At 51.6% G+C, this 27,525-nt stretch overlaps 1 protein-coding gene across 2 annotated transcripts in view; it reads right to left on the reverse strand.

The window, feature by feature from the left end:
• Window positions 1–2,262: 2,262 nt before the first annotated feature.
• The window catches only part of PTPN21 (protein tyrosine phosphatase non-receptor type 21), a 79,266-nt gene continuing 54,003 nt past the window's right edge, over window positions 2,263–27,525 (reverse strand). Inside the window, exons 11-19 of one of the 2 annotated variants that reach the window (XM_024998161.2) lie at window positions 21,717–21,777; window positions 21,022–21,106; window positions 15,641–16,944; window positions 10,223–10,360; window positions 8,883–9,104; window positions 6,561–6,689; window positions 5,513–5,747; window positions 4,962–5,122; window positions 2,263–4,735 (exon numbers count right to left, since the gene is read on the reverse strand). In XM_024998161.2, the coding sequence (XP_024853929.1) occupies window positions 4,607–4,735; window positions 4,962–5,122; window positions 5,513–5,747; window positions 6,561–6,689; window positions 8,883–9,104; window positions 10,223–10,360; window positions 15,641–16,944; window positions 21,022–21,106; window positions 21,717–21,777 (2,464 nt within the window). In that variant the 3' untranslated portion in view covers window positions 2,263–4,606. Of the gene's footprint in view, window positions 4,736–4,961; window positions 5,123–5,512; window positions 5,748–6,560; window positions 6,690–8,882; window positions 9,105–10,222; window positions 10,361–15,640; window positions 16,945–21,021; window positions 21,107–21,716; window positions 21,778–27,525 lie in introns of those variants that run through there. The other variant, XM_059890964.1, reaches the window with a different exon arrangement.

A 27,525-nucleotide genomic window follows, 5' to 3' on the forward strand; every position in this document is an offset into this window, starting at 1 on the left:
ACACTGGACTGGGTTGCCATGTCCTAATCCAGCGGACCTTCTCAAGCCAGGGATCGAACCTGCATCTCTTATGTCTACAGGTAGTCCAATTATTCCCTTGTCACTCATTTGTATTTATTTGTGTTATTAAAAGCATAATTTAAAATAAGTATATGGTTACTCATTGGAAAGGACCCTGATGCTGGGAAAGACTGAAGGCGGGAGCAGAAGAGGACGACAGAGGATGAGATGGTTGGATGGCATCACCGACTCGATGGACTGGAGTTTGGTGGACTCCGGGAGTTGGTGGTGGACAGGGAGGCCTGGTGTGCTGCAGTCCATGGGGTCGCAGAGTCAGACACGACTAAGCAACTGAACAATAGCAACATATGCTTACTATCTCTTTGTGAGCCCAGCAACATATTGGATAAAGTTCAGATTTACTCCAGTTTTTAGAAAATGAGTATTTTACATATTTCTAGAAATACGCCACCAACCAGGCCCACTTCACACACGTGTGACCTAGAGACACTCCAGCTGTGGGGACACTCGCCGTGGGACTCCCGTGTCCTCAGCTGGGGGCCGCGGACCTCCCGCCACCTCCCTGGCCCAGGACCAGGGTCCCCTCCTCCTCCAGGCCAGGACCACCCAAAGGCAGACACGCAGCAGAAGCAGACAAGGCGGGGACGTGCTGCCAGCTCACCCGCCTCCGCCCAGCGCCCTCACGGGGTTCTCGGCACCCCGCTCACCCACCCCTGTCCCTGACCTTCACACGCCACTCGAGTTTCTCAGACAAACGATGGGACACTCGTGACGTGGAACTCCCTCACGAAACACTCATCAATCTGACTTCAGTCGCGTGCTGAGGCCCAGGCCCCACTGCCGGGCAAACCAGAACTGGTCCTGTGCTCTGGCCTGCAGGGTGCAGCGGGGAGGAGGTTGCCCTGCGTGAGTACTGATGATGAGGGTGTGACTACCTTTTCAGACCCCTGTAGTTTCTACAAGCTTTGGGAGAACAAACCAGAGTTAGGGCCCACCTACAGTAATATTTCCCTTTGTAGACAATACTGTCAATACTTTCACATACATCGGAACTTTTAGAGCATAATTTTTATTTGGGAACTACCTGTACTATGCCAGTTTAACCACCCAAGGACCCTTTCAATTATTTTCTAAAATCCTCTGTCCACACACCCTAACACATGAAAACCTTAAACCACCAAACTTTCTGATTTTTTTTTTAATTATAGATATTTAGGGTAAATGAAGCTCTTATTGCAGGACTTTGAAAAACTCATGTTCTTTCAAGAATTGTTTTCCCAAATTCCTAATGGACCTAGCCCTCTTTTTGAAGTGTCTGTCCCTCAGTTAAAAAAAAAAGGGTCCCCTCTAATTTAGACCATTTAAAAAAACTTTAAACTGGAAAGAGATAGTTTAGCTTCTTCTACCTGAAATGCTGATATAAAGCAAATTCCCTAAATGTCTATCCAAAAGAATTCCCTTTAAAAGTGTGATTTTTTAAATGATTTACAATAAACTGTAGTTCTTTATATTTTAATAAGACCACTGGAGTGGGTTCGACCCTGGGTCTCCTGCATTGCAGGCAGATTCTTTACCATCTGAGCCACCAAGGAAGCCCAATATAGTTTTATATTACATGTAGTGAGAACATTTATATTCCCTTAATATTGTGAACAGTAAGTTACCGACCCACTTGAAAGGACTATTGTCTTTTCCCGACGAAGCAGCAGAAAGGCTGCCCGTGCCGTGCTGCCGTCAGCCCATCCTCACTCCTCCTTGGGGCTTCGGTCCTGGCCTTGGTCTTCCCGGGAGCTTCAGGGCAAGCACAGCTGCTGTCTCAATCCTGCCAACATGGTTTGAAGGCTACATTCTAGGGTTTTCTGAATGTTTCACAATGGATGTTCCAGAAGAAAATAAGTAATGAAGATTGCAATTCCAAATGAGGTTCTAAAACAAACACTTTCCGTGTTCAAAACTATCCACTAGCGCGTTTCATCTGAAGAGCCCACTGCTCAGGAGAGCTGATGCCAGAGAGGCAGCACTCGTCAGCGGAAACACTGGCTTGTAAGCTACTCTGTGCGAAAATGCACGTTTTGCTAATTTTGATATGAAACTAAGAATATCAACAAACAAACAAAAGACACTAAAATACTGAAGCACTGTGTAAGTTTGGCAGACAGAAAATCCTCAACTCAGACATGCTGAGCCGATGAAACCACGATGTTCTACAGTTTGACCTTGAAAATCATATTACTCCAGAAGTCCAGAAATGTAGATTTATTTTTATTCAGAAATACTTTCATATTCTCTAACTGTTCATCGAAAGTTTAAAAATTCAAAAGGGACACAAAAAAATTACATGGGTCTTAGAAGCTATGTCAAACATGCGAGTTTTAAGACTGACATTTTATGCAGTGTAATTTAGCCCTCATAATTTTCTTAAAATCAAATTATAACAGGAACACAAACATACCATATATTACTCTTTAAAATTTTTGTTTTACAATATGTTCTTGTCAATGGGACACTTCAAAATGTTTAAACCTGATAGAAAAGCATTAAAAAAAAAAAGTACCAATGGAAGAAAAAAGTGTCAGAAACACACCTGTCCATTACCTGGTGTGAAGATGGGAACCACTGCAATAAAAAAACTCTGAATCCATTCTCCTGGGGAGCACGCTCTGAACATCCACACTTGGGTCTATTGTTCTTTAAAATCATTTCAGACTTAAAATCAATTCTTTGTTACCAAGTGAGAAAGAGGCCCATTTTCAATATTCACTTTCATTGATGCCATCTGCATTTCCTCTTAAGCGGCTGGTTTCTGGGACAGAGTCAGGCAGGGACACGATGTTTGAAGGAAACCCAGTCTCCCAGCTAACCACAGACTCAGTGGCGACAACAGTGAGCAGAACCGCTTTAGGAGTGAACCCGGGCATCGGAACCGTCCCTCGGATACTGTTCACTGGGGGAAGTAACCCTGGGTTTGAGGTTTGGGAAGCTTGACGTGTTGGAGAAGCGGCCTCCGGAAGCTAAGAGAGGGCTCCTCAGCTGAACGTGCGGGCAGTCCTCCATCATCTCCTCGGCCCTGAGGGACGAGCCCTTCGCAATCCCCCTGCCCATGGGGAGGGGCCTAAAAGGGGTCTGGGGGGCTCGGAGGAGGGGGAACCCGAGACGCCTGCAGGGGTGAAGCTAGAGGAGTGAGGCGAGGGAACCCCGGGACATCCTGGACACCACGGTCATCTCCCATGGCCCCACAGGTCTGGGCTGTGGTTTGGGAAGAAGAGGTGAGACTATTAACAAACTTTTCCCTTCTTTCAGCCAAAAGAAAACAAAGCCTCTTCACAGCTTCTTTTAATAATAATATAAACCTGATTTGTTTTTTTTTTTTTAAAGAAAGAGTTGTAGGTGGAAGAACTTCAAGGAAACAGAGGGAGCTGTTACCCGTGACAGGCCCTGAGTTTCCCGGGGGGTGTCTACGGTGGGGGGGGGTCACCCACTCTTCCCGAACCCCGCTCCGCCCGGCAGCTCAGTCTGAGTGCAGGTGACACTGCGTGCTTTGTAAAGAGCAAGGCAACTTGCATTTACCGTCCTGTGCTTCCTCTGCATGTGATCTCCTCCTACTCATCCTCTGTACTCTTACCCCCGATCCCTTCCAAAACACTTTCAATATGTCTGCTGTTATGTACTGTTTCATCTATAAAGCAACATATATATTAAAAACAGATTTGTTTGCAACCAAAAAAAGTGCTTAAAACCATCTTATGCAACTGTTTTCACTTCATTTTCAACCAAAAAAAAAAAAATCAAACACATTTGGGTTTATGAATAATACTGAAAAAAAAACAGTGAATCTGATTATTCTCATACATGTATTAAAAAAATGTGCCTTTATGCCCCATGTTAACTTACAGTAACTGACTCATTTCCGTACCTTAATGAGTTGAACTCTTGCTTGGAAAATACAGAAAGTACAAATATATAGAACTTTTAGGATTAAAAAATTTTCTGAATATAAAAATGCTTTCTATATTTCAAAAATAACACTTTTGGATTCTTGTTGTAGTTTTGGGTTTGGTAACTTAACTGTTAAGTACCCAAGGGTTTTTTTGAAAAATAACATGGTTTTAAATACAAAGTTTTCCAAGAACCACTCACATCTGTGGATCAGCCCCATGAAAAGTTTAGTTTCTCAACAAGAAAACCCCAAATATTCTCGTCATAAAATAAAATTCCATTATCAAAAACTAGCTTAAGATAGAAAACTATACGCCTTAGTGATTGCCAGAATTGCCCAGCACAGCTTTAGTAAAATAGAGAGAACTGATCGAGAAAATACAATCTCCACATGTGTGCAAGTGCTGCAAGTCACACAGGGGCGCCGGGAAGCCGCGGCCTTGCCCTCGGGCACCGTCCGCCCCGGCGCGGCCCCTCCACCTCGGCCGGCCCGGCTCCTCCTGCGGCTCATCCGACGCAGCGCCCCGCGCTCCTCCCGCCACCTACGCCCGACGCGGCACCTGTGAAAGCGAAAGCGCGAGTCGGCCAGCACGTCTCCGTCCCTTCCGAGCTGTGAACGCCTCCGTGACCATCCCGGCGAGCGCAGGGCCTAGATGAGCCGGGAGCTCCTGAGGAACTGGATGAGCACGCGGTACACGAACGTGTACTGGCACAGCGTCTGCACCATCAGCATCCGCTGCCGCCGCAGCATGTCCAGCACCCGCGGGACGTCCAGCGCCTGGCGAGGGAAGTGGGGTGAGGGCGCGGCTCCCCGAGACCCCGGGGCGGGGGCGGTCCTGGGGGCCCTGGCTGCAGGCAGGCAGCCTCTTGGCTACTCGGAGTCTCCCGCAGAGAAGCCCGAGGACGTTTGTGCAGAAAGCCCTGGCAGGCCACGGGGGGCGGGGGTCCCTCTCTGCCCGCCCTGCGCCCGGCCCCCCTCCCCGCGCCCACAGAGGAGCAAGCACCTCGTTGTGCTCCAGGCAGGCGATCATGATCTCCGACAGAATGACGACGCCTGTGCGTCCCACGCCGGCACTGCAGTGGACCAGCAGCGGGGGGTTGGGGCTTTGGGGTTCACTCGCGCTGTTCGTATGGCGTCGAACAGACTGGATCTCTTCGAGGTATGCTGTGAAACACGGATGACACACACAGACACAATGCACTGAGGCCGATCAGGCCGACTGAGAAGGCGGCCCCACGCGCAGGGCAGCGGGAGCCGGTGCACCAGCCCAGCTACTGGCCGACAGTGCGGTCTCGGCGAGCCCCTGCCTCTACCGGGGCTCTCGTTTATTCTCACCCGCAAAATGCAAAACTCTTCAGGGACCAGGAACTGCCTGCTGCTGACCATCCAAGTTATACTCTAAAACCTCTGCACTAAGCTTTCCCCTGAACGCTTGCAATTTTCAGTTTATAATAAGCCCAGCCTCGCATGCAACAATACAGAGGCAGGAAAGGAGAGGCTCTGTAGGTCTGCCTCTGTGGCGGCCTTCGCGGCGCCGGGAGCGCAGACGCTTACACAGAAAGCCCTTGAGGTCCTCGGGACAGCCGTGCTCGGGCCAGTCGGTGTACTGCAGGTGCCAGATGGTCCGCTCCTGCCCGCTCAGCAGGTGCTTCATCTTCAGGCCCGTGGTGGCGTAGCAGCCGGAGTCCGTGCGGAAGCGGGTGGTGATCTTGAACCGCCCGTAGGTGACGGTGTTGTGCCTCGAGCCGAGGCGTGGCCAGTACCTGAAGCTCTTTTCCCTTCCGCCCTCCTGTCAGAGACAGAGCGCTCAGAACCGCGGCCCGGGCCGGCCGAGGGCGCCCCTTCCGGGGATCCGTCTCAGAAACGCGGCTGGGCCGGCCGAGGGCGCCCCTTCACGGGGATCCGTCTCAGAACCGCGGCCCGGGCCGGCCGAGGGCGCCCCTTCCGGGGATCCGTCTCAGAAACGCGCTGGGCCGGCCGAGGACGCCCCTTCCGGGGATCCGTCTCAGAAACGCGGCTGGGCCGGCCGAGGACGCCCCTTCACGGGGATCCGTCTCAGAACCGCGGCCCGGGCCGGCCGAGGACGCCCCTTCCGGGGATCCGTCTCAGAAACGCGCTGGGCCGGCCGAGGACGCCCCTTCCGGGGATCCGTCTCAGAAACGCGCTGGGCCGGCCGAGGACGCCCCTTCCGGGGATCCGTCTCAGAACCGCGGCCCGGGCCGGCCGAGGGCGCCCCTTCACGGGGATCCGTCTCAGAAACGCGCTGGGCCGGCCGAGGGCGCCCCTTCACGGGGATCCGTCTCAGAAACGCGCTGGGCCGGCCGAGGGCGCCCCTTCACGGGGATCCGTCTCAGAACCGCGGCCCGGGCCGGCCGAGGGCGCCCCTTCCGGGGATCCGTCTCAGAACCGCGGCCCGGGCCGGCCGAGGGCGCCCCTTCCGGGGATCCGTCTCAGAACCGCGGCCCGGGCCGGCCGAGGGCGCCCCTTCACCGGGACTCGGAACTGCGCCCCCGCCCCCTTCTCTGAAGTCAGGACGCACAGCGTCACCGTCACTGTCCGTCTGAGGCCGCGAGAAGGTCAAGGAAGAGAAGTGAGTCCTCACCTCCTCCGCCGTCACCATGGCTATAATCGCAATTCCCTGTTCCCACACCATCTGCCAAAAGTCCGGGCAGGTATTTTGCAGTGGTCCCTGAGTGGCAATATAGTCCCATTCAATTCCACTGACAGAGACCTGAAATTAGGGATTTAAAAAAATGAGTATGTGTGTGTATAACACATGCATATACATTTGTTCATGGTAATTAATACTTAAAAAGCGAACTGAACTATTTAGATAAAGACTTTCATCTTATTCTTTTTCCTTATTAGTGTAATTTGCATCACTGACACTCCTATAAGCACAAGCATTATGAGTTTATATTATCATCTATATGTGACCTGGGACAATGTCCTTAATCTCTCCAAATCTCAGTTCTCATCTGCACAATAAAAATACTCCCTGCCCTCATGTTGCTGGGATTACTCAAGTCAGTATACTCAATGCCCTGCACATGACAGGGTCTCGGCAAGTGGCTGTTACTCCTGCCGTTAGTGCTGGTTCTTATAAAAATAACACCAGCATCAGCACACCCCAAAGTTCAAACACAACCTTCCCTCGTGAAGCACCATACATACTAGGATCAAGTACAAGCAGTTAAGTCAAAAACCTAAGTCAAGTGTCAAACTTCTGGGGGCGGGGGCGGGGAATCTCTTACTACATAAGGAGTTCACCTCTGAACTTCTGAGTCAGGATCACCCCATATAATGATACTAAATTTCCACTTAAGATTGAAAACCTCCTTGAAAACATTCTAATAATTATGAGAGCTGTAGTCAGGAAATGGGGTTAGATCTCGGCTCCCCCACTACTGAGTGATGGCCATAACGGCTTCCTGAGTGTCCTGGGTAAACCCTGGGACAAAGACCGCAGCCCGAGTCACGCCGCCGCATCCCACGGGCCCCAGGCCCCACAGCAAACAAGGACCAGGGGGAGGGCTGGGGGCAGGAGGGGCGACGCCCTTCCCGACTCGGAGGTCAGCACAGCGGCCCACACGGCGCGCTACGGGGTGATCTGCGAATTCCTCCTGCTGTTGCTGAAGATCTCGAAATACCACCGCAGAGCCTCAGCGTTCAACTCTCACCCATCCAGTCACAGGAGACAGGATACGCTATTCCAAAGAAATGCTCCGTTTTTAAATACGTCACCCCAGTCACGTCCGACTCCGCACAACCCCATGGACTGCAGCCCTCCAGGCTCCTCGTCCATGGGATTCCCCAGGCAAGGATACTGGAGTGGGGGGCCGTGCCCACCTCCAGGGGATCTTTTCAACCCAGGGATGGAACCCAGGCCTCTTATGGCCCCTGCACTGGCGCGTGGGTTCTTTACCACTAGCGCCGCCTACAGAACAAAGCTTGCCCGTGGAACTCTGCTCAGAGCTATGTGGCCGCCTGCAGGGAAGGGGTTTGGGGGAGAATGGTTGCCTGTGTATGTCTGGCTGAGTCGCCTCACTGAGCCCCTGAAACTATCCCAGCGTGGCTAATCGGCTACACCTCAATACAAAATAAAAAGCTTTTTAGAAATAAAAAGCTTATGCACAGATTCCCAAAGCCTGTCAAAGGCAGACTGCTGGGTCTCCGGGAAGTCTCACTGCGAAATGGCTCTCATCCAACGTCACCTGCAAGCTGAATAAAATGTGGGAAAGAAGAGAGATAACACCCGATCATGGACACCTTCTCATTCACTCACTAGAAGGAAACATCTTCTGTCCAGAGTAAGGAACTGACTGTGCAGCCAGTGTGAACAGAGGCTGCGGGGACGGAGAAGACAGAGCCTCTGGCTTTTCTCACCATCCTCGTATGGACCATCCCTTTTTTCACTTTATTGGGCGTAACGCTACCTCAGGTACATGGCATCACCCTGCTTCGGGGCCGGGGCGGCGTGGGGAGCAGCACCACTCGCCCACAGAACAAAACGGTGTTTAAAAAGCAAAGAGTGGGCAAGGAGCGCAGACAGCTCCAGTGTCAGGGACGGCATTGGTGACACCATCCGACACACACGTGTGTCACATCAAAATGCACGGAGGTGCATGACAAGGAAAAAGGAGCCATTCAGCTGCTCCTGAGAGAACCTGTGAGCTAGAGAGAGGGCTTCAGATTCAGAAGCACCAAGGGCTCCAGGCAGACAAATGAGCGGCCCTGAAGTCCTGGGGACGATGCTGGGGGCAGAGGGACCAAACACCGTCCCCCCAGGGGTACGGATTTCCCAGCCTGCAAAACAGTGTCAAAATGGTTCAAAACAAGGGTGTTTTTTGAAAACAAGTCTCGCCACTCTTGTGTTAATGATTTAACTGAGGACTCTGCCCCACCATCCTAACACTCCCCTCACCTTGATGTGGGAGGCGTTGATATAGCCGGTGTTGTTCTCCTTGGTCGGGACCAGCTCCACCCTGGCGTCGTCGTAGGGAAGCACGTCCTGGAACCGATTTCTTTCTGCGTTTTCAGGGAGGCGTGCTGTTGAGCACTCGCCATCAACTAGCCGTTTTTTAAGAATTCTTTCATATTCTGTGAATACCATTCCCTGTTCTAACCGCTGTTCCAGAATTTTACACTGGAAAACACAGAGCGAGAAATAATATGACTGCAGTCCCATGCCACACACAGCTGCATCTTGACTGCACGTCTGAAAACTCGCCTCTTGCCTCAAGTCTAGTGTTACCCAATACTGAAAATTCTAGATGAAACCAAAGTTAAATTTAACAAGTCATTACACAGAAAGGACAAATGAAATAATCTTCTTGGTGAGAGATAGAATGCAAAGTTCTGTTTAAACTTGTTCTAGAATAATTCACTGAATTCGTTTTCTCTAAATCTACTTTGACCCCCTTAGGAAGTTTGGGACTGGCTTGTATACACTGCTATAATTAAAATGGATAATCGACAAGGACCTGCCGCATAGCACGGGGAGCTCTGCTCAATGTCAGGTGGCAGCCTGGATGGGACAGGGGTTTGGGGAAGAATGGATACATGTACGTGGATGGCTGAGTCCCTGTGCTGTCCACCTGAAAAGATCACAACATTGTTAACTGGCTACACTTTAATATAAAAAAATTTTTTTTAATTACCTGACCCCCTAAGAACAGAACGTTCTCCTGGAGAACAGTAAATCCTAGAGTAGGATAATGAATTCCAACTTCTATGAACAAGGGCTCCCACTTGGTAATATGACACATAAAACACTAACAATAGTCCATGTTGGAAATTATCTCCAGGATCCAGGTGTAAGCAAAGTAATTTTTGCTAGCATAATTCATGCCTGCCTAATTTTGACAGGATAGAACCTCACAGCAAATACGTCTCAGTCACAAAGAAAGTTCTGAGAAACTCAGTAGCTGTTCACTGTTAAAAGCCTTCGATGTCAGGACAGCGGTCCTTGTCTTTCTCTCCTGTGAGTGCTCACACGCAATTGCTGGTTTCCTCTCCCTTTACAGCCACAAGAAGGTAAAGAATGACAGCCAAAAGCCAACAGACAAAAATCAACGTTTAGCCCGAAACTATCTATTGAGGCATTAGCTATAAGCTTGCCCCAGTTTTGCAGTCCAGATTACAAAGTTGTTAACACTGCTTTATGATTATCAAATGGCTTAGAAAATCCAGCAGATCCTCAGGAAGGCAGCTCTGCAGCCTCGGCCGTCCCCGAGAAGGCGGGCGGCTGGGTCCCGTACGTACCCGCTCATCGTTAGTGGCTCTGGCCGGCACGTCCTTCTCCTCATCGGGCAGCGGCAGTCGAGACAGGGAGAGTCCATTTAGAGCAGCCAATTTGAGAGGACCGATTTTTTTTGCATCTCCTCGGCTCTTTTTCATTCCCTACAAAAATAGTTATAGGCGTGTATATCAAACATACACACATACAATCCCTTTGAGAGGAGACTTCAGTGGACTGAAGATGAAACAAACAGAGGGAGGGAGGTTCTCCTAAATCAACAACCGCAGGAGAGATGACGCTCCTACACACACAAACACACACACACTCGTTTCACAAATATGAGGAGGAAGACATTCCATTCAAGGCCAAAGCCCTGATAAGTCTTCCAGATAGAAGGTTTTGAAATGCAGCTGGTTTCAGGGCTCTGTTGTAATGGAAGGTGAGGTTCCGAGCAGACAGCATTCCTTCACAGGACTCACTGGACTCCTGAATGTCAAACTGTGACACGCATGAAAATCAGCTGTAGTCCACGATAAGGGTTTAAATGTAGTGGCCTGACTGTAGTGAGCTTTCATACATCGAACAAACTAACAAACAAAAATGGTTTCGTTTTTAGTGTTTTCTGTGGTGGCTCTACTGTCTTCTACATTCTGCGGCAGACTTGTGTGACAGGGATGAGACTACCACACTTCTGGTAAACGCCGCATTTTCAAGTGAAGAAAACAGCAGGGCTGAAATCTCCATCATTACACCAGGAGAGGGTATGAGAGAGGGCAACCGTGGAATTCTGTCTGCTGAAAACTGGTGTTTCTTCAAGCCAGCAATTTTGCTCTCGAAGGCAAACAAGCCCAAGAATGCCAAATCCTCTTTAATAGCCTATACTGAGAGGGTAACAGGCAGGAAGGCCAGGGGTCTCCAAATGGAGGAAATAGCCTGCAAGTGTCAGACATTTTTCTCTCTCTTAAGCGGCAGGAGGAAACAAACTAGCAATATTTTTTCCTTCTCTATACAAATTTAAAGGGAGGTTTCTCTTAAAATTCTGTGTGGCCATAATGACACCTGGTTTCGCCTGAAATTAGCTATTCTCGAGCCTAGAGATAACCAATGCCTTTTTCTCATGGAAATGTTTGTCTTAAGCTATGCTAATGTGCTATGCCTTTACCCCAAACTCTGTCTCCAAGTCGGTTCCGCCTCTTGGCCCAGAACCTACTTGACAAACCAGTATGTTATACTCAGATATTGTTCCCCTAATCTATGTAAATGAAGCTATTTGTATGGTGGTCTGCCCTTCTTCAAGATTCATGTTAATCATTTTATGGCCCAGGATAAACCATTTGGCGCCAAGATTATCCCAAAATGCATCTTATGGGTGAGGGGCCTGGTGCCATTCTGAATTTTAAGACATTCCTTTCTTTCATTAACAGACTGCTAGTGACTATATAACATCCAGCTGAAGACTAGCAGGGGGGTACTCTTTCTGCCCCCTTCTGATGCCTATGTCAGAAGCTTTCTCTATCTCCTTTATACTTTAATAAAACTTTATTACACAAAAGCTCTGAGCGATCAAGCCTCGTCTCTGGCCCCGGATTGAATTCTTCTCCTCCGGGGGCCAAGAATCCCGGTGTATTTGCGTGATTCAACAACCTTTCAATACCTCCTGGGAAGCCAGGGGATATAATCGTAATGACAGCAGCCCTACTCTGACAGCAACGGTTTCCTCAGTTCTGTCTCATAAATGAGATCGCCTTTGCCCCAGCTGTCAGCCTTGGAGGGAGACCGAGAGGGAGGCACACAGACCACAAGGTTCCTGCCTGGGTGACAACGTCAGGATCCTCGGCTGTGCAGGAGACGGGTGAGCGGCTGACAGTGAGCTGTCGGGGGCGTGGGGGCCGTTCTGACGGGTGGCGTCTGCCAGGTTCCAGGGGCCAATTCTCCCACCTCGGCTAACGTCAATCTGCCTCACAAGAGCCTGAAAATGGAAAACTCAGCTCCCGACAGCCAGGAGAAGTGGCCCCGGCACCATGCGCTGGGTGATTGGTAAGGCCAGCTCTAAAGCAAGTATTTGAAGAAAGGGGCTCACAGTCAACGCTCACCCCAAACACCCTTCACTTAGCCCTCAGAGGATGTGCTTTTAAGTGTACCGGCCGAATGGTGGCTTCTCGTGTGAGAACCACCACGCGAGACTGAGGGTGAGACAGAAACTCTTCCTGTAAACACACCCGTCCACGTCTGCCGGATAGCAATCAAGTCCCTGCAGGTGGAGACGGGGGAGAACTCCGGAATGTTCCTGCTTATCTGCCATTCATTCCACTGTTTTTAGTACTAAACCCCCAGAACCATAATTCACATTGTATGTTCATTCGCCTGTGGTCACCATTAAAACCACCAAGGCGTCGGGAGTTACTACGGGGGGTCAGAGGGGTAGCAGGGGGCTGGACTCCAGCTCTTTGGAAGTCAGTCAGTCAAACGTATGATGCAACCTCACAGTAATACGTTAAACTTGACCAAGCACTTTCTATGAACCAGGACCTCACTTTTTTTCCTCCAACAACTCTCTGGGGTTGTCTCAGTTACAAATGAAAAACAAGAGTCAGAGAGATTAAGTTCTTGGCCCAAGGTCTCACCAGCTAGCTGGCTCCTTGTATATGGTAATCAGGGTCAAAACAATAGAAACCCTGCATTCAAGTCAGTCGGGCTGCACGACAAAATTCAGGAAACACTTTCGGAGCCGAGGCTTCAGTGGGACCTGACGCCACACCACAGAAGACAGAGGAGGGGTGCCCGTCCCGGGTCTCGGATGGAGGAGCCGAGGGGCTGGGTGTGAAGGGCCCGGCCCCCTGGGAGAGAACCAGCGAACGGCAAGGTCCGGACTCACAGCCGAGTCTTCCACTCTTAGGTCCTGTACCTATTCCCAGGCCACGGCTGCCATTCCCGTTCTTCAAGTAAGAACGTCCTTTTTTGAAAAGACCGGGGCGGGGGGTGGGGGGAGGCTTCCCTGGTGGTTCAGTGGTCGGGAGTCTGTCGGCCGATGCAGGGGACGCAGGTTCGATCCCTGGTCTGGGAGGATTCCACCTGCCGCAGGGCACTTAAGTGCATGGGCCGCAAGCGAGGGGAGCGAACGCAGGACCCAGTCACACGGTCGGCACCGGGGCCTCCCAGCCAAGGAGGGGGCGTGCGTACCTTTGGGGAACCCAAATCAAGGTCCTCAGATTCAGCAGAACTCCCTGGGCCTGTTCAAAAACCACCGGGACAACAGGCTTGAATACTGGGCTCTACTCATCTGGGGCCAGACTCAGGCCCTGCGTTAAGACTGGGCACAGTTCTTGATGTAATCAGCGAAGAGTGTCAACTACGAGAGGGCCGGACCAGCTGGCGAGGACTCGGTTATTTCACCCCGCAGACACATCCACACCCTGTCCCGCCCCAAATCACCAACGCTGGGCCATCCCCTCCACTTCAGCCAACCTGAGACAATGGCCTTTACTGTTAGGCAGTTGAGTAAGGATGTACTCCCAGGAAAAATTAAAAATCAATTTAGAGGAGAATCCACCTGCCAAGGCAGGAAACATGGGGGGTTCAGCCCCTGGTCCAGGAAGATCCCACGTGCCTCGAAACAACTAAGCTGCAGTGTCTGAACCTGGGCCACAGCCACTGAAACCCACACACCCAGAGCCCCGAGGAGCCCCTGCGGTGAGCAGCCTGCCCGCCACTACAGAGCGGCTCCTGCCAGCCGCCCCTGGAGAAAGTCCATGCGCAGTAACAGAGATCCCGCACAGCCAAAAGTGAAGTAACTGATTTTTCAAGACAAACTTACAGTTCAAAACCATTCAGAGAAAATATATTTAAATCCACAGTACTAACTGTTAGTCATTCGAGTCTGTGTACACTCGTGCACTTCATAACCACTGCAGTACTGTGCTAATTGTCCTCCTGCCTGTGAAGATGTTTGTGACATCTCAGAGGATCTAATAATACACTAGGCCAGGACCACAAGTTCGATGCGCCCTCAGGTCTGAGCATGCTGACTGGCAGAAATTGGAGGCAGAGGCCCCAGCTGCCAGGACACAGGGGCACCTGGGAGACGGAGACCTGAGCAGAGCGGAGCCTGAGCCAGGCAGCCAGATGACCCAGAGTGGACACGCGGACACGAAAATGGCACCAATGCCTGGGCAACGCTGAGGGCCTCACAGTGAAAAGGTTTCAGTGGGAAGACAGAGAACAGCAAGGCTGAGACAAGCAATTGTTACTTAATAAAAAAGTTGTGTGTGTGTGTGTTAGTTGCTCAGCTGTGTCCAACTCTGCGACCCTGTGGACTGTAGCCTGCAAGGCTCCTCAGTCCATGGGATTCTCCAGGCTAGAATACTGGAGTGGGTTGCCATGTCCTTTTCCAGGAGATCTTCCCGACCCAGGGATCGAACCCGGGTCTGTACACAGTATTTTAAAATATACAGTACAACCTCTATGCAGAACAGTGTAGAAGAGAGGAGAACCAGCTACAGAGACAAACATGGGTTTAAAATCCGGTCCCTCACTAGCTGTGTGACCTTGGGAAAGTTACTCAGCATCGCAGAGTCCACTTTCTCATCTGTAGAGACAATAGGCCTGTTGTAAGTAAGCTGGACACAGTGAAGCAGCCTGCTCCGCCCCCGGGAATGCTCTGGGAATGGCCTTCACCAGCTAGAAATGATGTTATGCTGTTTCCTAGTTTGCCTCAAGTGGATAACAAACTGCTTAAACCAGCGTGCTTTATCACACCGAGTATGAAGGAGCTGCATTTTTCTACCAGGGGCCTTCCTTGGGCTCTCAGCTGACTCAGTCTCTCTTTTAAAGACATCTGGGGTGCTCGGGTTTTTGGTCTCGGTGAAGCAGCCCAAAATCACCCTCCAGTCCCCAGAGGTCACAGCACAGCAGTTTAAGCCGCACCCACACAGACAGGGACACACAGAACCCACTAAGGACACCTCAGGGGAGCCTCGCTGACCCCACAGGAGCCCACTGAGCTGCAGGCTGTTTTTACCGGTGGCTCCCAAGGCAGTCTTGGCCCAAGTCGTGAAATCCTCACTCCTCTCCCCTGGCACCACCTTCTGGAGACGCCCATCCACTGCTCCTATCCTACTCCACAGAGCCCCCTACGTTCACCTTTCCCTGGGTCTAAGCCTTATCTCTAGCAATGTCACCAAGATTCTAGTCAATCCCCATCATTTCCAAAGATAACCAAACTCAAGAGTGTTCCATAATAAAGCCAAAATAGAGTAAAATGTATGTGTCTACTGGGCTACGGGTCTGTTTGAAAGGAGTTCAAAAGAAAAAGCTTTAAGAACTCGCGGAAGTCAAAGACAAGACGGACAAAGGGCAGACGGTGCAGAGAAGGGCAGGTTTGCAGGGGGCACCACGCTGTGGGGTGAGGCCCCCGCGCCCACCCCGCACGGCCCACGGCTCACCCCCAGAGGCGGAAGCCCTTCCACTGCATTCTTCTTCGCGGAGAGGAGATCGGACGCTGGCCTCTTCTGCAGGGAGTCCCTCCGGGCGCGGTACCTCCCCGACGTGGTAAGGTCCGACTCGGACGCCGATGGCGACAAGAGCCCGTCCCGCCGGGGCCGCGGGCCCTCCCCAGGCGCAGCGCCTGGGGCCTGGGGCTCCAGGATGTGCAGGGGCCCAGGGGCCAGGGGCGCGGCGTGGGAGGCGTCTGGGGGGCGGCCGCCCCGGGAGCCGAGTGGCGGCGCGGGCCCCTCCTCGGGGTCCTCGTCCTCATCCTCATCGCTGCTGTGGATCAGCACGGTGGCGTCCGACAGGGACTTCCCGTGCCCACCTCGCAGGCTGCCCCGCAGCCCAGCGGCGCAGTCTTCCGCCCGCAGCGCCCGCTCCCCCGCCGCCAGGGCCGGTGCAGCCCTCTCCTGCAGCCGCAGGCCCTCGAGGCCGTGCGCCAGGCCGGCCAGCTCGACGCTGTTGCGCTTCTGCAGCCGCGCGCGCCGGGCAGCCGTCAGCGGCTCGCTCACCTCCTGCAGCGAGTGCGCCACCGGCAAGCTGTCCTCCTGGAAGGTCTGCACCGAGTGGTGCACGCGGCGCGTGATGAGGTCGGGGTTGCTGCTGCTGATGGGCGGCTGGCGGGACAGGTCCGGGGTGCTGTTGGCTGGCCGCGGGTGCGGGTAGGGGGGCGGCGGGCGGTACACCTGCGTCCTCAGGATGCTGGGCGCCGGGCAGTCGCGCGCCTGCAGCTGCGCGTTGGTCAGCTCGGGCACGCTCACGGCACCCAACCCCGGGCGCCGCCCCGCCGCTGAGGCATAGGGGTAGGGGGCCGGGCTGTGGAAGCTGTGGCTAAGGCTGAAGGCGCAGGGGGCCATGGGTGGAGATCCCGGGCGCGCGTGCTCGCGGATCTCGGGCTGGCTGTACACCAGGCTGAGGTTCCGCAGAGAGCGGCTCTGCCGCTCGGCCGGCGCCAGGCCACGCTGCAGCTGCTTCATGACTGTCTCGTAGTCCGGGGTCGGGCGGTAGGACGGCGGGATCAGGGCGCTGTGCCGGTGCGAGGGCACGTAGTCGGGCCTCAGGACGTCGCTGCCCGTGATGCTGGGGTTCGAGGACCCGGGCGAGGGCTGCAGGTAGGGCTGCGGGCTATTCAAGGAGCTGGTGCTGTGCGCGCTGTACACGCTGCCGTTGCGGACGCGCCCGCCGAGCTCCACCTGCGCGCGATCCAGGCTGGTCTGAGAGTGACCATAGAAGCCGTTCTGGTTGGTCACGAAGAGGTTATCTGGGGGCGGGCGGGGCAAGACAGCGTGCATTTTATAATGAGGCTTTTTTCTGAATGTACTGAACTGAACCAATTACTCAAGACAAACACTGAGACGGCCCGAATGCTGATGGCGTTTATGAAACTCCAGGCTGAAGGGACCCGGCGGCTCTACTCACACCGCCGGACCCTGGACGCGCGGTTTCTGGGCGCCTCGCCTCCTCACCTCCAGAATGGGGTGGTTCTGCCTGCTCCAAGAGTGGGATTCAGGACCTCACACCCAGTAAAGAACAGCCAAATCAATGCTCAGCATTAAGAGTACAACTACACCCCCACAAAATGGGCTGTGCTGTGCTTGGGCACAGACTCAAACTCCCATGGCTTCTGCGGGAAAGCGCACTCCTCCTTGGGTTACCCGCCCCCCTGCCCTGGCAGGAGGGCTCTGGGCCAGAGCCCCTTCCCTCTGGAAGGTTGGCCAGGGTGGCTGGAGGAGGAGGCAGGGGACTCTGTATCCTCTGTATCCTCTGCTCACATTCCCTTGACTGTGATTCCACAGGGAGGAGGGTGCCCCGAGAGCAGTCAGAGCCAGGGGGCCCGACTGCTGGTGAAACTGTTTTACTAGAGACAAAGCAGGCTTTCCAGAAATCGGGGGAGCTAAGAGCAGAAATACCCCTAGGTGTGTGGCCCTGCTGATGCTGAGCAAGTTCAAGCACCGGCTGTCTGTAAACATTTCCTGAAATGAAACTCAAGGCGGACTGTGTAGATTCCTCCAGAATGAAGATAACAGGGCAAGGAGTTCAGCAGGATCTAAGCCTCACGAGGTCCTCGAGTGTCACCGGTAGCTGCACACCTCAGCAGGGGCGGGAAGCCAAGGAGACCCCCGCAAAGACAGCCGCCCCTGCCCGAGTAAGACGGGTCACAGTGAGCACCTCACGTGTCCACGGACGCTGCGTGTGCACCTGCTTGGGCTGGAAGGAGGCCTGCTTCTTCAGTCCAGCCTGCAGTTCACCTGAAAACTACCCAGGGTGACTTCTAACACGTCAATGGAAAGAACACCAGAGAATAGTTGCCACTGATAAAAACATTCTTTTTCTGACTCAAAAGCCTCATGACGGTTTTGTCCAAGGGAACAGTAGGCCAGCGTCTCAGGCGTGGCTTCTATTCCGGCGGCACACACAGCCATGGAGACAAGGGCCTCAGAGGCAGCTCGTGCTCTCCCTGCGATCGCACCGAGCTTCTCCCGTCTTGCGAGCACCCCGAGGTCTGCATCTGTGGAGCCCCCTTTCCTCACAGCTGCCAGCGCTCGCTCAGCCTCACCCCCGCCCGTCTAGACCAGCATGATACCTGCTGGTCCTGCTCTGCGCACCCCCAAACCATCCAATGATGAGTCGGATGTGTAGAAGACTCTGCTAAGAACTAACAGGGCAGTCGGGGGGCGGGGGGAGGGAATGATTAGGATCCAAAGAAAAAGGGAAAGGTAAGCACAAAAATCATGGGAACCCAAGGAAGTGTTGCAACTGAAGGAGGGAAGTGTAGCGAGTGAAGGAGCCCAGTGTCACAGGAGCTGGGGGAGGGAAGGAGCGCTTCCGGCTGGGGCTGAGCGATGGGGTCAGGGACACCTCCAGGACACACGGCACTCGGGACCTGGAGAGCCGGCAGGTGCAGTTTCACCAGCAGTCGGGCCCCCTGGCTCTGACTGCTCTCGGGGTACCCTCCTCCCTGTGGAATCAGAGTCAAGGGAATGTGAGCAGAGGATACAGAGGATACAGAGTCCCCTGCCTCCTCCTCCAGCCACCCTGGCCAACCTTCCAGAGGGAAGGGGCTCTGGCCCAGAGCCCTCCTGCCAGGGCAGGGGGGCGGGTAACCCAAGGAGGAGTGCGCTTTCCCGAAGAAGCCATGGGAGTTTGAGTCTGTGCCCAAGCACAGCACAGCCCATCCGGCGGAAGCGTGTGGGCAGGGGGTAGGCAGGGAAAGGGCGCCGAGGGTGACAGAGCGGGGCGGGCAGCCGGGAGACTTGGCAGACATGGAGTGGCTGGAGGAGCCTGTGGCTGGAGAGAGCTCAGAGCGGGCGCAGGAGGTGAGACCTGGAACAGGAGCACAGAGGGGCATCTCAGAGGATGCTGAACACTAGACACGGACGATCGTCAGGGAAATGGGATGAGCCCGGCCACTGAGTGTCAGATGAACCGGGGAGGGTGGGAACTGAGGACGTCAGTGCCTGTGATGCAGCGACTCACGAGAGGTCTCAAAAAAAAAAAGAAAAAAAAGACTGCATTGGCAGGAGCAGAGGGATAGGGAGGAGGAGATACGGAACAGATGCTCCATGAAGTTAATCAGAGGCAAGAGGATTTGCAACTGTCTGGGTACTGAAGGCAAAAAAAGAAAAGAAACATTATAAACAGTTTGGAATCCCAGGAACCAGTGGGTGACTTCACCGTAAAGGAGTACGGAACCTGGCAAAGGGCCTTATGGAGCAGGGTGATAAGCTCAACTCCAGGATGCCACTGCAGCAAGCGGTGGCAGCGGATAATGTTAGGAGTGCTCCCACTCAGCCCGCGGTCCTGCTGGCCCCCTGAATGGCCCCCAGGCCGTTGGACAGGGGACACGTGGGGCCGGAGCTCAGGAATAAAGGTGGGCTGGGGAACGCAGACAGTCCTCCTCCTTGCTGAGACCCCAACTGCGGATGAGAGGAGATCAACCGGATGCCTGTGGAGGGAGCGGGCCCTCGGCAGACCTCCGGGGCAGGGAGCACCGAGGGGGCAGGAGCGGAGAGCATCCAGCGCGCTGAAGAGGCTGGAACGCTGGGGTCCGATGGGAAGGAGGGTGCGTGGGACCTGCGCGAGGGCAGCTTGGCGGAGCAGCACAGACGGGAGGGGAAGGGGAACCAGTAAGCAGAAGGGGCACACAGTAGCGCTCTCAGAAGTGGGGAGAAAATGAAAGAAGAGACAGTTCACACCGCAGTCTGGAGGGAGAGGAAGACATTAGGAGGCTCGCAGAGAGAGGAAAAGAGAGGACCGGGGAGGAAACACACTGAAGAGAAGAGAGATTTTTCGGGCGTGGGGGGCGGGTGTCAAAGCCACAGGAGGGCAGAGGGGAAGGAGGAGAAGCCAGTGAGGAAGGTAAAAGCAACCCCCCGAGGCGCACACTCTGGGACTCCAGTCGAATCCGTCCCCCTGCCCCTCCACCCCCCGCCCGGAGAACCTCACCCAACACACAAGGCGCAGCGCCAACAACGCGCCACCGCCCGCCTCCTGGTCCCTCACGCCGCCCTCCAGTCCCCTGCGGGCCTGAGTCCAAGCGCCCGCTTCGCCGTCTGTGCCGGCGCAGTCACCCCCCGCACAAAAGCAGGGGCAGCGGCCCCACCCGGGAGCTCGCCACTCCCGCCTTTCGAAGTCACCCCTCTTTCCAGGAAGCCTTTCTCAGACTGCCCAGCTCACGCTCGTCACAACATGCCTGTTCCCTTTGTGCCTAAGTCATCTGTGTGCTTGTGTTATCCTCCTCTATTAGCTTCCACATCTAAGCTTCTTAAGATGTGGAATTACCTCTCTGCATCCATCTCCCCGCCTTTACAGCAGAGCCTTGTGGACAGAGTAAAGTAATAATGCTTGTAAAATGAATGCTGGAGATACAGCTTCAGAGGCCCTGTCTTCACATAACTCAATATGCCCATCATTTGAAAGATAAACATAAATAGAGGAAAATAATCGTTTACAATGGGAAGGTCTCAGGCAGGAAAAAACACAGAACAAGCCTGGGACCTCCCGGGCCAGAAATCACAGAAGCGCTCAGAGCCCATGGGGCACACGTTAACAGGACTTGGGAGCCAGTTTGAAGGAGTGCCCATGGGCCAAATTCAGGATCAGATCTGAGCATCAGAATCTGATACTACATGTTTGCTACCCATATCCCCCAAAAAACTGACTCTAATGAATACAGGTTGGCTATCATCGTGACAATAATTCTGTGAAGTTAAATTTTTAAGTTATTTGTGTAATAACTTCAGGCAAAAAACTATCCTGGCTTCAAGGTCTCCAAGCCTTCATGATTTATTCAAATTATAGTAATTTTGTAAGGCATTTCAGAAATGGTGTACTTTACCTAGGGAAGAGGTGTACGGTTCTGTGTAATGTCCGTTATAGTGCAGCTGGGGTGGGGCGGCCATCGCATAGGGCTGCGGCTTGGGCTAAGAATCGGAAAGTTGGAAACAGGGTTAAAACACATCGTCTATGGAATATGTGTAAACAGTTCTTTTCTGGCTTCTTTCTTTTCACTGAGAAACTTCTGAAGGAGCCTGACGTATCATATATGAAAAATAAATATCAAGACCCTATAGCTCTCACCCTATCTATCCTTTGCAGGGTTTTCCAGAAAGGCAATGCTAAGCGCTATGCTCTGTTATCAGGCAGCAGACAGCACAAGAAAGCAGGAACAGACACAGATTTCCTGAATTCTTATATAAACAATCAATTAGAAAAAACTTATATGTACTATCTTTAATCTTATTAGCTAAACCATCTAGTATTTTAAATATCTACTAACTTCTGATTACTCTTGGCTAATAGTCAATATCTTTAGTATTAGGTTGGACCTAATATTTTAAAATATATAACACAATAAATGTTACATATATAAATATTAGGCTTAAGTTGTAGAAAATCACCATTTCTTTGGTCAAATGTCAGCATACTTTAACAGTTCGAACTAAAAACGAACACTGCTAAAAGCGTATTTTATTAAGGAAAGCGACGGCACTAAAACAAAAAAAGGCAATTGTAATTTTCCTTCTTTCTTACCAGAGACATCCTCGAAGAAGACCTCCTCCTAACTGGGTTCACTATGACGGTCTGAGTTTGCCTGTAAAAATAAGACATGTCTTGGAGAAACACATATACACGTGCTCATATGCACACACTCTTCCTAGACATGCTAATAAGAAAGTAAAGGATAAATCTTCCCAAGCGACAAACTCATCCAGTCATCAATCAGAAAAAAGGCAGGTGGTCTCCCGGCTGCACTCCAGGGTCTGAGCCTCGCGGAGCAGCCGTCAGTTGCCTGGCCGAGCCCAGGGCCAGGCAGGAAGAGCTGTCCCCGGTCCATGCAGGCAGGCCCTCCGGAGCGACCAGCAGCAGAGCGGAGGGGGCGCCAGGCCAGAGGGCCACAGACTCAACCCCAGGGAAGAGACGGCGCAAACGCGCTTCTCCTGCGGGCTGGGCTCAGCGCTGACCACCTCCGTTCTCAGCGCTCAGGACAGACCGCCAGCTGCCAGCCTCACAGCCAGAAGCAATGGAGTGCCTTTGATGGAGAGCCTGTGAGCCGCGGACCACACACATGATCAAGAGACAAGCTGGGAACTTGGGAAACTTAGGAGTATGTGTGTTAGCTGCTCAGTTGTGTCCGACTCTTTGTGACTCCCTGGCCGTCGCCCACCAGGCTTCTCCATCGATGGGATTCTCCAGGCAAGAATACTGGAGTGGGTTGCCATGCCCTTCTCCATAAGAATATGTATTTCCTCTAAGAAACTAAGGTAGGGAGAGCAAAAGAGTAGGAACGTTGGTTCAGTGGGCTGGTGGTAACTCCATTTACTTTCCTTTGCAAGAAACTTCTCTCTGGTTCTAAGTGTACTTTTAAAAAAGAAATGAAAAGTATTCAGGAGTCCTGGCTAACATTTATCAGATAATTTGAGATTTTAAGCTTTTCAGAGCAAGCTCCATCTTTGAATAAACATAGGTCACAAATAAGAAAAAGAAAATTCCTTTTGTCAGGATCTATCTTTTAAAGATAAAGGCAGGCATTTTTGTTGTTGTTCTTGTGTGTGGTCAGTTTTATTGCAAGTAAGATCTAGGAACCTATACACGTAGGATTCTTGGGTTTGGATCATGATGCAATTTTGTCAGAGCTCTTTTTGAAAAACCTTTGAGCATCTATTCCTGGCCCAGAAGCTTATGTGACATGTAATAACAGATTACAAAAAATGTCATCCTTGGTTACAGTGTTCCTAAGGACTAATTATTAGAAAATCCATAATCACAAAATGAACATGAATTCCATTTAATCAGTAAATTTACCATCTCAAGCCTCAAGTCTCGTCTCAAAAATTTTCAGCACTGTAATTAATTTCTTCTATTAAATCCCTTAATATTAGCTAATTTTTATATGATTTTTGCTGCTAAGTCGCTTCAGTCGTGTCCGACTCTGTGCAACCCCATAGACGGCAGCCCACCAGGCTCCCCCATCCCTGGGATTCTCCAGGCAAGAACACTGGAGTGGGTTGCCATTGCCTTCTCCAGTGCATGAAAGTGAAAAATGAAAGTGAAGTCAGTCAGTCATGCCCGACTCTTAGCGACCCCATGGACTGCAGCCTACCAAGCTCCTCTGTCCATGGGATTTTCCAGGCAAGAGTACTGGAGTAGGGTGCCATTGCCTTCTCCAAGATTTTTGAGGTAAAAGAAAATTACTCCTAATAGAACTATCAAGTAGCTGCAACTGCTTTTATGAGTTGACTTTTTTTGATTAAACATTTTTAAAAGTAACTTCCTTTTATTATCATTCGAATGAATTAAGATTGTTGATGAAGAATAGATGTCTCTATTCCAAAGGATGCTCCCATTCTGCCAGTAATTATTATGCAACAAAAATAAAATGGATGTCAATTCCATTAGATTGCAAAAATACCCACATCAGTTGGTAAAACATTAGTAAAGTCAGGAGGGTGTATCTGAGCCTTTTTTCCCCTCTTATTTTTAATTGAAAGGTAATTACAATATTGTGATGGTTTCCGCCATACATCAACATGGATCAGACACAGGTATACACACGTCCCCTTGCTCGAGCCTCCCTCCCCCTCCCACCCCTCTAGTTGTCACAGAGGTCACAGTTGTCATCATGATCAAACCCAATTGCATCATGATCAAACCCCGGTCTGAGTTCCTGAGTCACAGAGGATTCCCACCATCTATTGCACACGTGTTAGTGCGTGTCAGTTCTCTTTTAAAACGCTCCTTAACTGCACACTGCTGTTGCTCAGTTGCTGGGTCGTGTCTGACACTTTGCCCCGTGGACTGCAGCCCTCCAGGGACAGAGACCAAGCCCTTCTGCACTGGCAGGCTGGATTCTTTACCATCAGGCCACCAGGGATGATCCTTAACTGCACGTTAATACATTCTTCAATTTAGCATTCAGGACTTGAAGACACTGCATTCTGCAGCCTCGAGGTTTATTTTTCCTTTACTCTCCATCATCAGGGCTAGATTTAGGCCATCCTAGTTGGCCTCTGAAGTTTATATTTAGTCCAGAGACTCACTAAATTGACTAAACCTTAAAAGGACTACAAATTCAAAACACAGAGATGAGGAAAATGGCCGTTGATAGGATCTTCCAATGAGGTGTCCAGAGTTGCCCAGCCGGACACAAAAACAAAGTCTGTTAAACACGAAGCCCAAGGATGTGAGCTTCGGAGCAGAGGCGGCACTCCGCATGGGGGTCTATCCTGGCGCCTGCTGGCAGCCCCCAGGGTGGAGGCGGCACCCCACACGGGGGTCTATCCTGGCGCCTGCTGGCGGCCCCCAGGGTGGAGGCGGCACTGCAGAGGCCACTTCTGCTAAAAACAAACCAGCACGTCTTCCTGCTGCCCAGCTGACGTAGGCAGCCTCTCCATCGGGTCTACATGTTCTAACCTCCTTTTTCTTCTTGCCAAAATCCTCGTCAAAGCAGTTTTCTAGGAGACCAGCTAAACTGAGTACACAAGAGAGAACGGTGAACAGTTGGTAGTGTTTAGGGGCAGTTACTATGCTGGTGGGTGCTTCTAAAAATGAGACAGCTAAAGATTTCGGGGGGGCTGGAAATCACTGGAATGTGTGTATTGGAGAAGACACAAGAAGAAAAGGTTGCTAGCCCAAGTAAAACAAATGACATTACTTATTGAAACAGTGCGAAAGGCTATACACGATTACCTCGGGGAATCCAAACACCAACCCTGAGAAGGAAGCTGGTGGTATCTTTCCTTACAGATAAGGAAATGGATATTTAGATTAAGTAAATTGTTCCTGGTCACATGGCAAATAAGCAGAACTGGCATCAGAACCGGGCGGGTCTGTCAGATTCCTGAGCACACGCTCCTAATAGCTGATTACCTGACGCCCCCTCCCCACCCCAACAGACACATGGGCTCCACCGAGGCAAAGGACACACCATTGTGCCACTGGTGCCTGGCACACAAGGAAGCTGCCAAATGTGTGCTGAACAAGTGAAGGAGACAGTGAGTGAGGACTGCAATGGATGCTTACGGCTAAGCACTTACAATCTGGGCTTCCCTGACGCTCAGCTGGGAAAGAACCCGCCTGCAATGCAGGAGACCCCGGCTCAACCCCTGGGTCAGGAAGATCCACTGGAGAAAGGAAAGGCTACCCACTCCAGTATTCTTGGGCTTCCCTTGTGACTCAGCTGGTAAAGAATCCACCTGCAATGCAGGAGACCCCAGCTCAATTCCTGGGTCAAGAAGATCCACTGGAGAAGGGAATGGCTACCCACTCCAGTATTCTGGCCTGGAGAATTCCATGGGCTGTATAGACCATGGGGTCACAAAGAGTCGGACATGACTGAGCGACTTTCACTTGGGCTTCCCTAGTGATTCAGTTGGTAAAGAATCTACCTGTAATGCAGAAGACCCAGGTTCAATCCACAAGTCAGGAAGATCCCATGGAGAAGGAAATGGCAACCCACTCCAGTACTCTTGCCTGGAAAATTCCATGGACAGAAGAGCAGGACAGGCTGCAGTCCATGGACTCCCAGCGTTGGACATGATTGTGCAAGTAACTTTCACTTACAACTTACACTTGAGCTATAAAGACAGTAAATTTCCAAGAGCTGACTTTTGCTTTGTGAGCTTTGTTTCTTGTATATTTCAAGCTATAGAGGAGTGAAATTTTGATGCACAAAAAATATGTTGGCTAGTGGAAATACCCAGAAAATATTGACCTCAGTGATCTTCCTTTAATGGGACAGGGGCTTTCTCTTCTTCCAGGCTTCTCACAGTGTCTTCAAAAACCCTGCAGTAGGCCAAGAAGGGGGACAGCCCCAGCTCCCTCCGGGCAGGGCCAGTGCATCTCCTGATCACAGAAGTCTCCAGAACAGACTGGCTGCTATATTTGCCAGTAGCCTTAAACTGCAGGAACACTCGCCAATGCTGACAAGGCTGAGCAAGGAGCCCACTGGCGACAGGAATTCAACCTCCTCCTCTAGAGAAAGTCTGTGGAAACTTCTGCCACTCGGCTTTGCAGGTTTGGGGACACTAGACTCCCCTTCCCCCGCTCTCCCCAGAGAGGAGAGAAAGAGCCTCCCACACACCAAGCACCCTCTCAAGATTCCTTTTCCCTCTGATTCTTCTCATGCAAATTCAACAGGTCAATGATAGCATGAATGGGTCTGGGGCTTGGGGTGGCAGAGAAGGGGAGAGAAGTCATTTGACCTAAGAAACTGTCACTACCTCATTTAATTCCTATTCCAACTCTAAAGAAATGCTAAATAAAACTCACATTATCCTCACACTATAAATTAAAAAAGCAAAGAGAGGGATTCCCCTGGTGGTCCAGGGGCTGGCTCTGCATGCAGGAGGGCCAGTTCAAGCCCTGGTCGGGGAACTAAGAGCCCACATGTCACAGGCCAACTAAATCCAAGTGCTGCAACGAAGGCCAAGCACAGCCAAAAAAAGAATTCATTTCTCTTCACCTGGGGATCGAGTGCTACATTCACTTCCTGTAGAATGAAGAGCGTATCTTCCATCGTAAATTATTTCATAGCAATAGTTCATGAAAATGGACTTCCATGATTTAACACGTATGGAAATTAAAAGCAAAATGTAGAAAATAGACCTTTACATATAATTATTTCATTTTAAAAATACTCATTTTCCTTATACAAATGTAACATATTCAAATGAGGATCTAATATAAATGTGGTTTTATTTATATTTGGGAATAAATAGTAATATTATTTTTAAAAAATGAGCTAAGACTGAGTCATTTACCCCCCACACACACATAAATTATTTATTTTCCTTCTGAACTTTAAAACTGTTACCAAGGGGTGATTTGCCAAAAAACTCTTTTAAAAAGGTATTAACCACCAACCAACAGGGATGCCTACTGGAAAAAGATTCTATCTTATGGTTTATTTCAAATGACTGATGCTCCATCAATTTCCAGGGCAGGGGGGAGAAGTGAACTGAGGGAATGATGGCTCATTATTACGAATACTCTTAAACTTATGAAAGGCTTTACATCTACGAAAGGGCTGTGGCCCAGGAGACTGCACACATACTGCTCTGAGCGTAGCACACGTATACACACAAAGCATTGCCACCCACGCCGGTAACAGCCCGGTGCGGAGGAGCCCCAGATGCCACCGCCCGGGACCCCGGCGCAGCGAAGCCCGCCGCAAGGGGGCGCCCTCCTCACACAAAGGTGCGGGAGCCCCGAGCCCCGCAGCAGGCAGAGGTGGCGGCGGCCACGGGGAAGGAGGCCGGTGCCCCTGGGGGTTCGCGTTTTCCGCGGCCCCGGCGGCAGAAGCAGCGGGACTCATCTCATATGAAAGGACGGTGGAGGGAAC

Source organism: Bos taurus, chromosome 10 (genome assembly GCF_002263795.3).
Source record: "Bos taurus isolate L1 Dominette 01449 registration number 42190680 breed Hereford chromosome 10, ARS-UCD2.0, whole genome shotgun sequence".
NCBI classification, from domain to species: Eukaryota; Metazoa; Chordata; class Mammalia; order Artiodactyla; family Bovidae; genus Bos; species Bos taurus.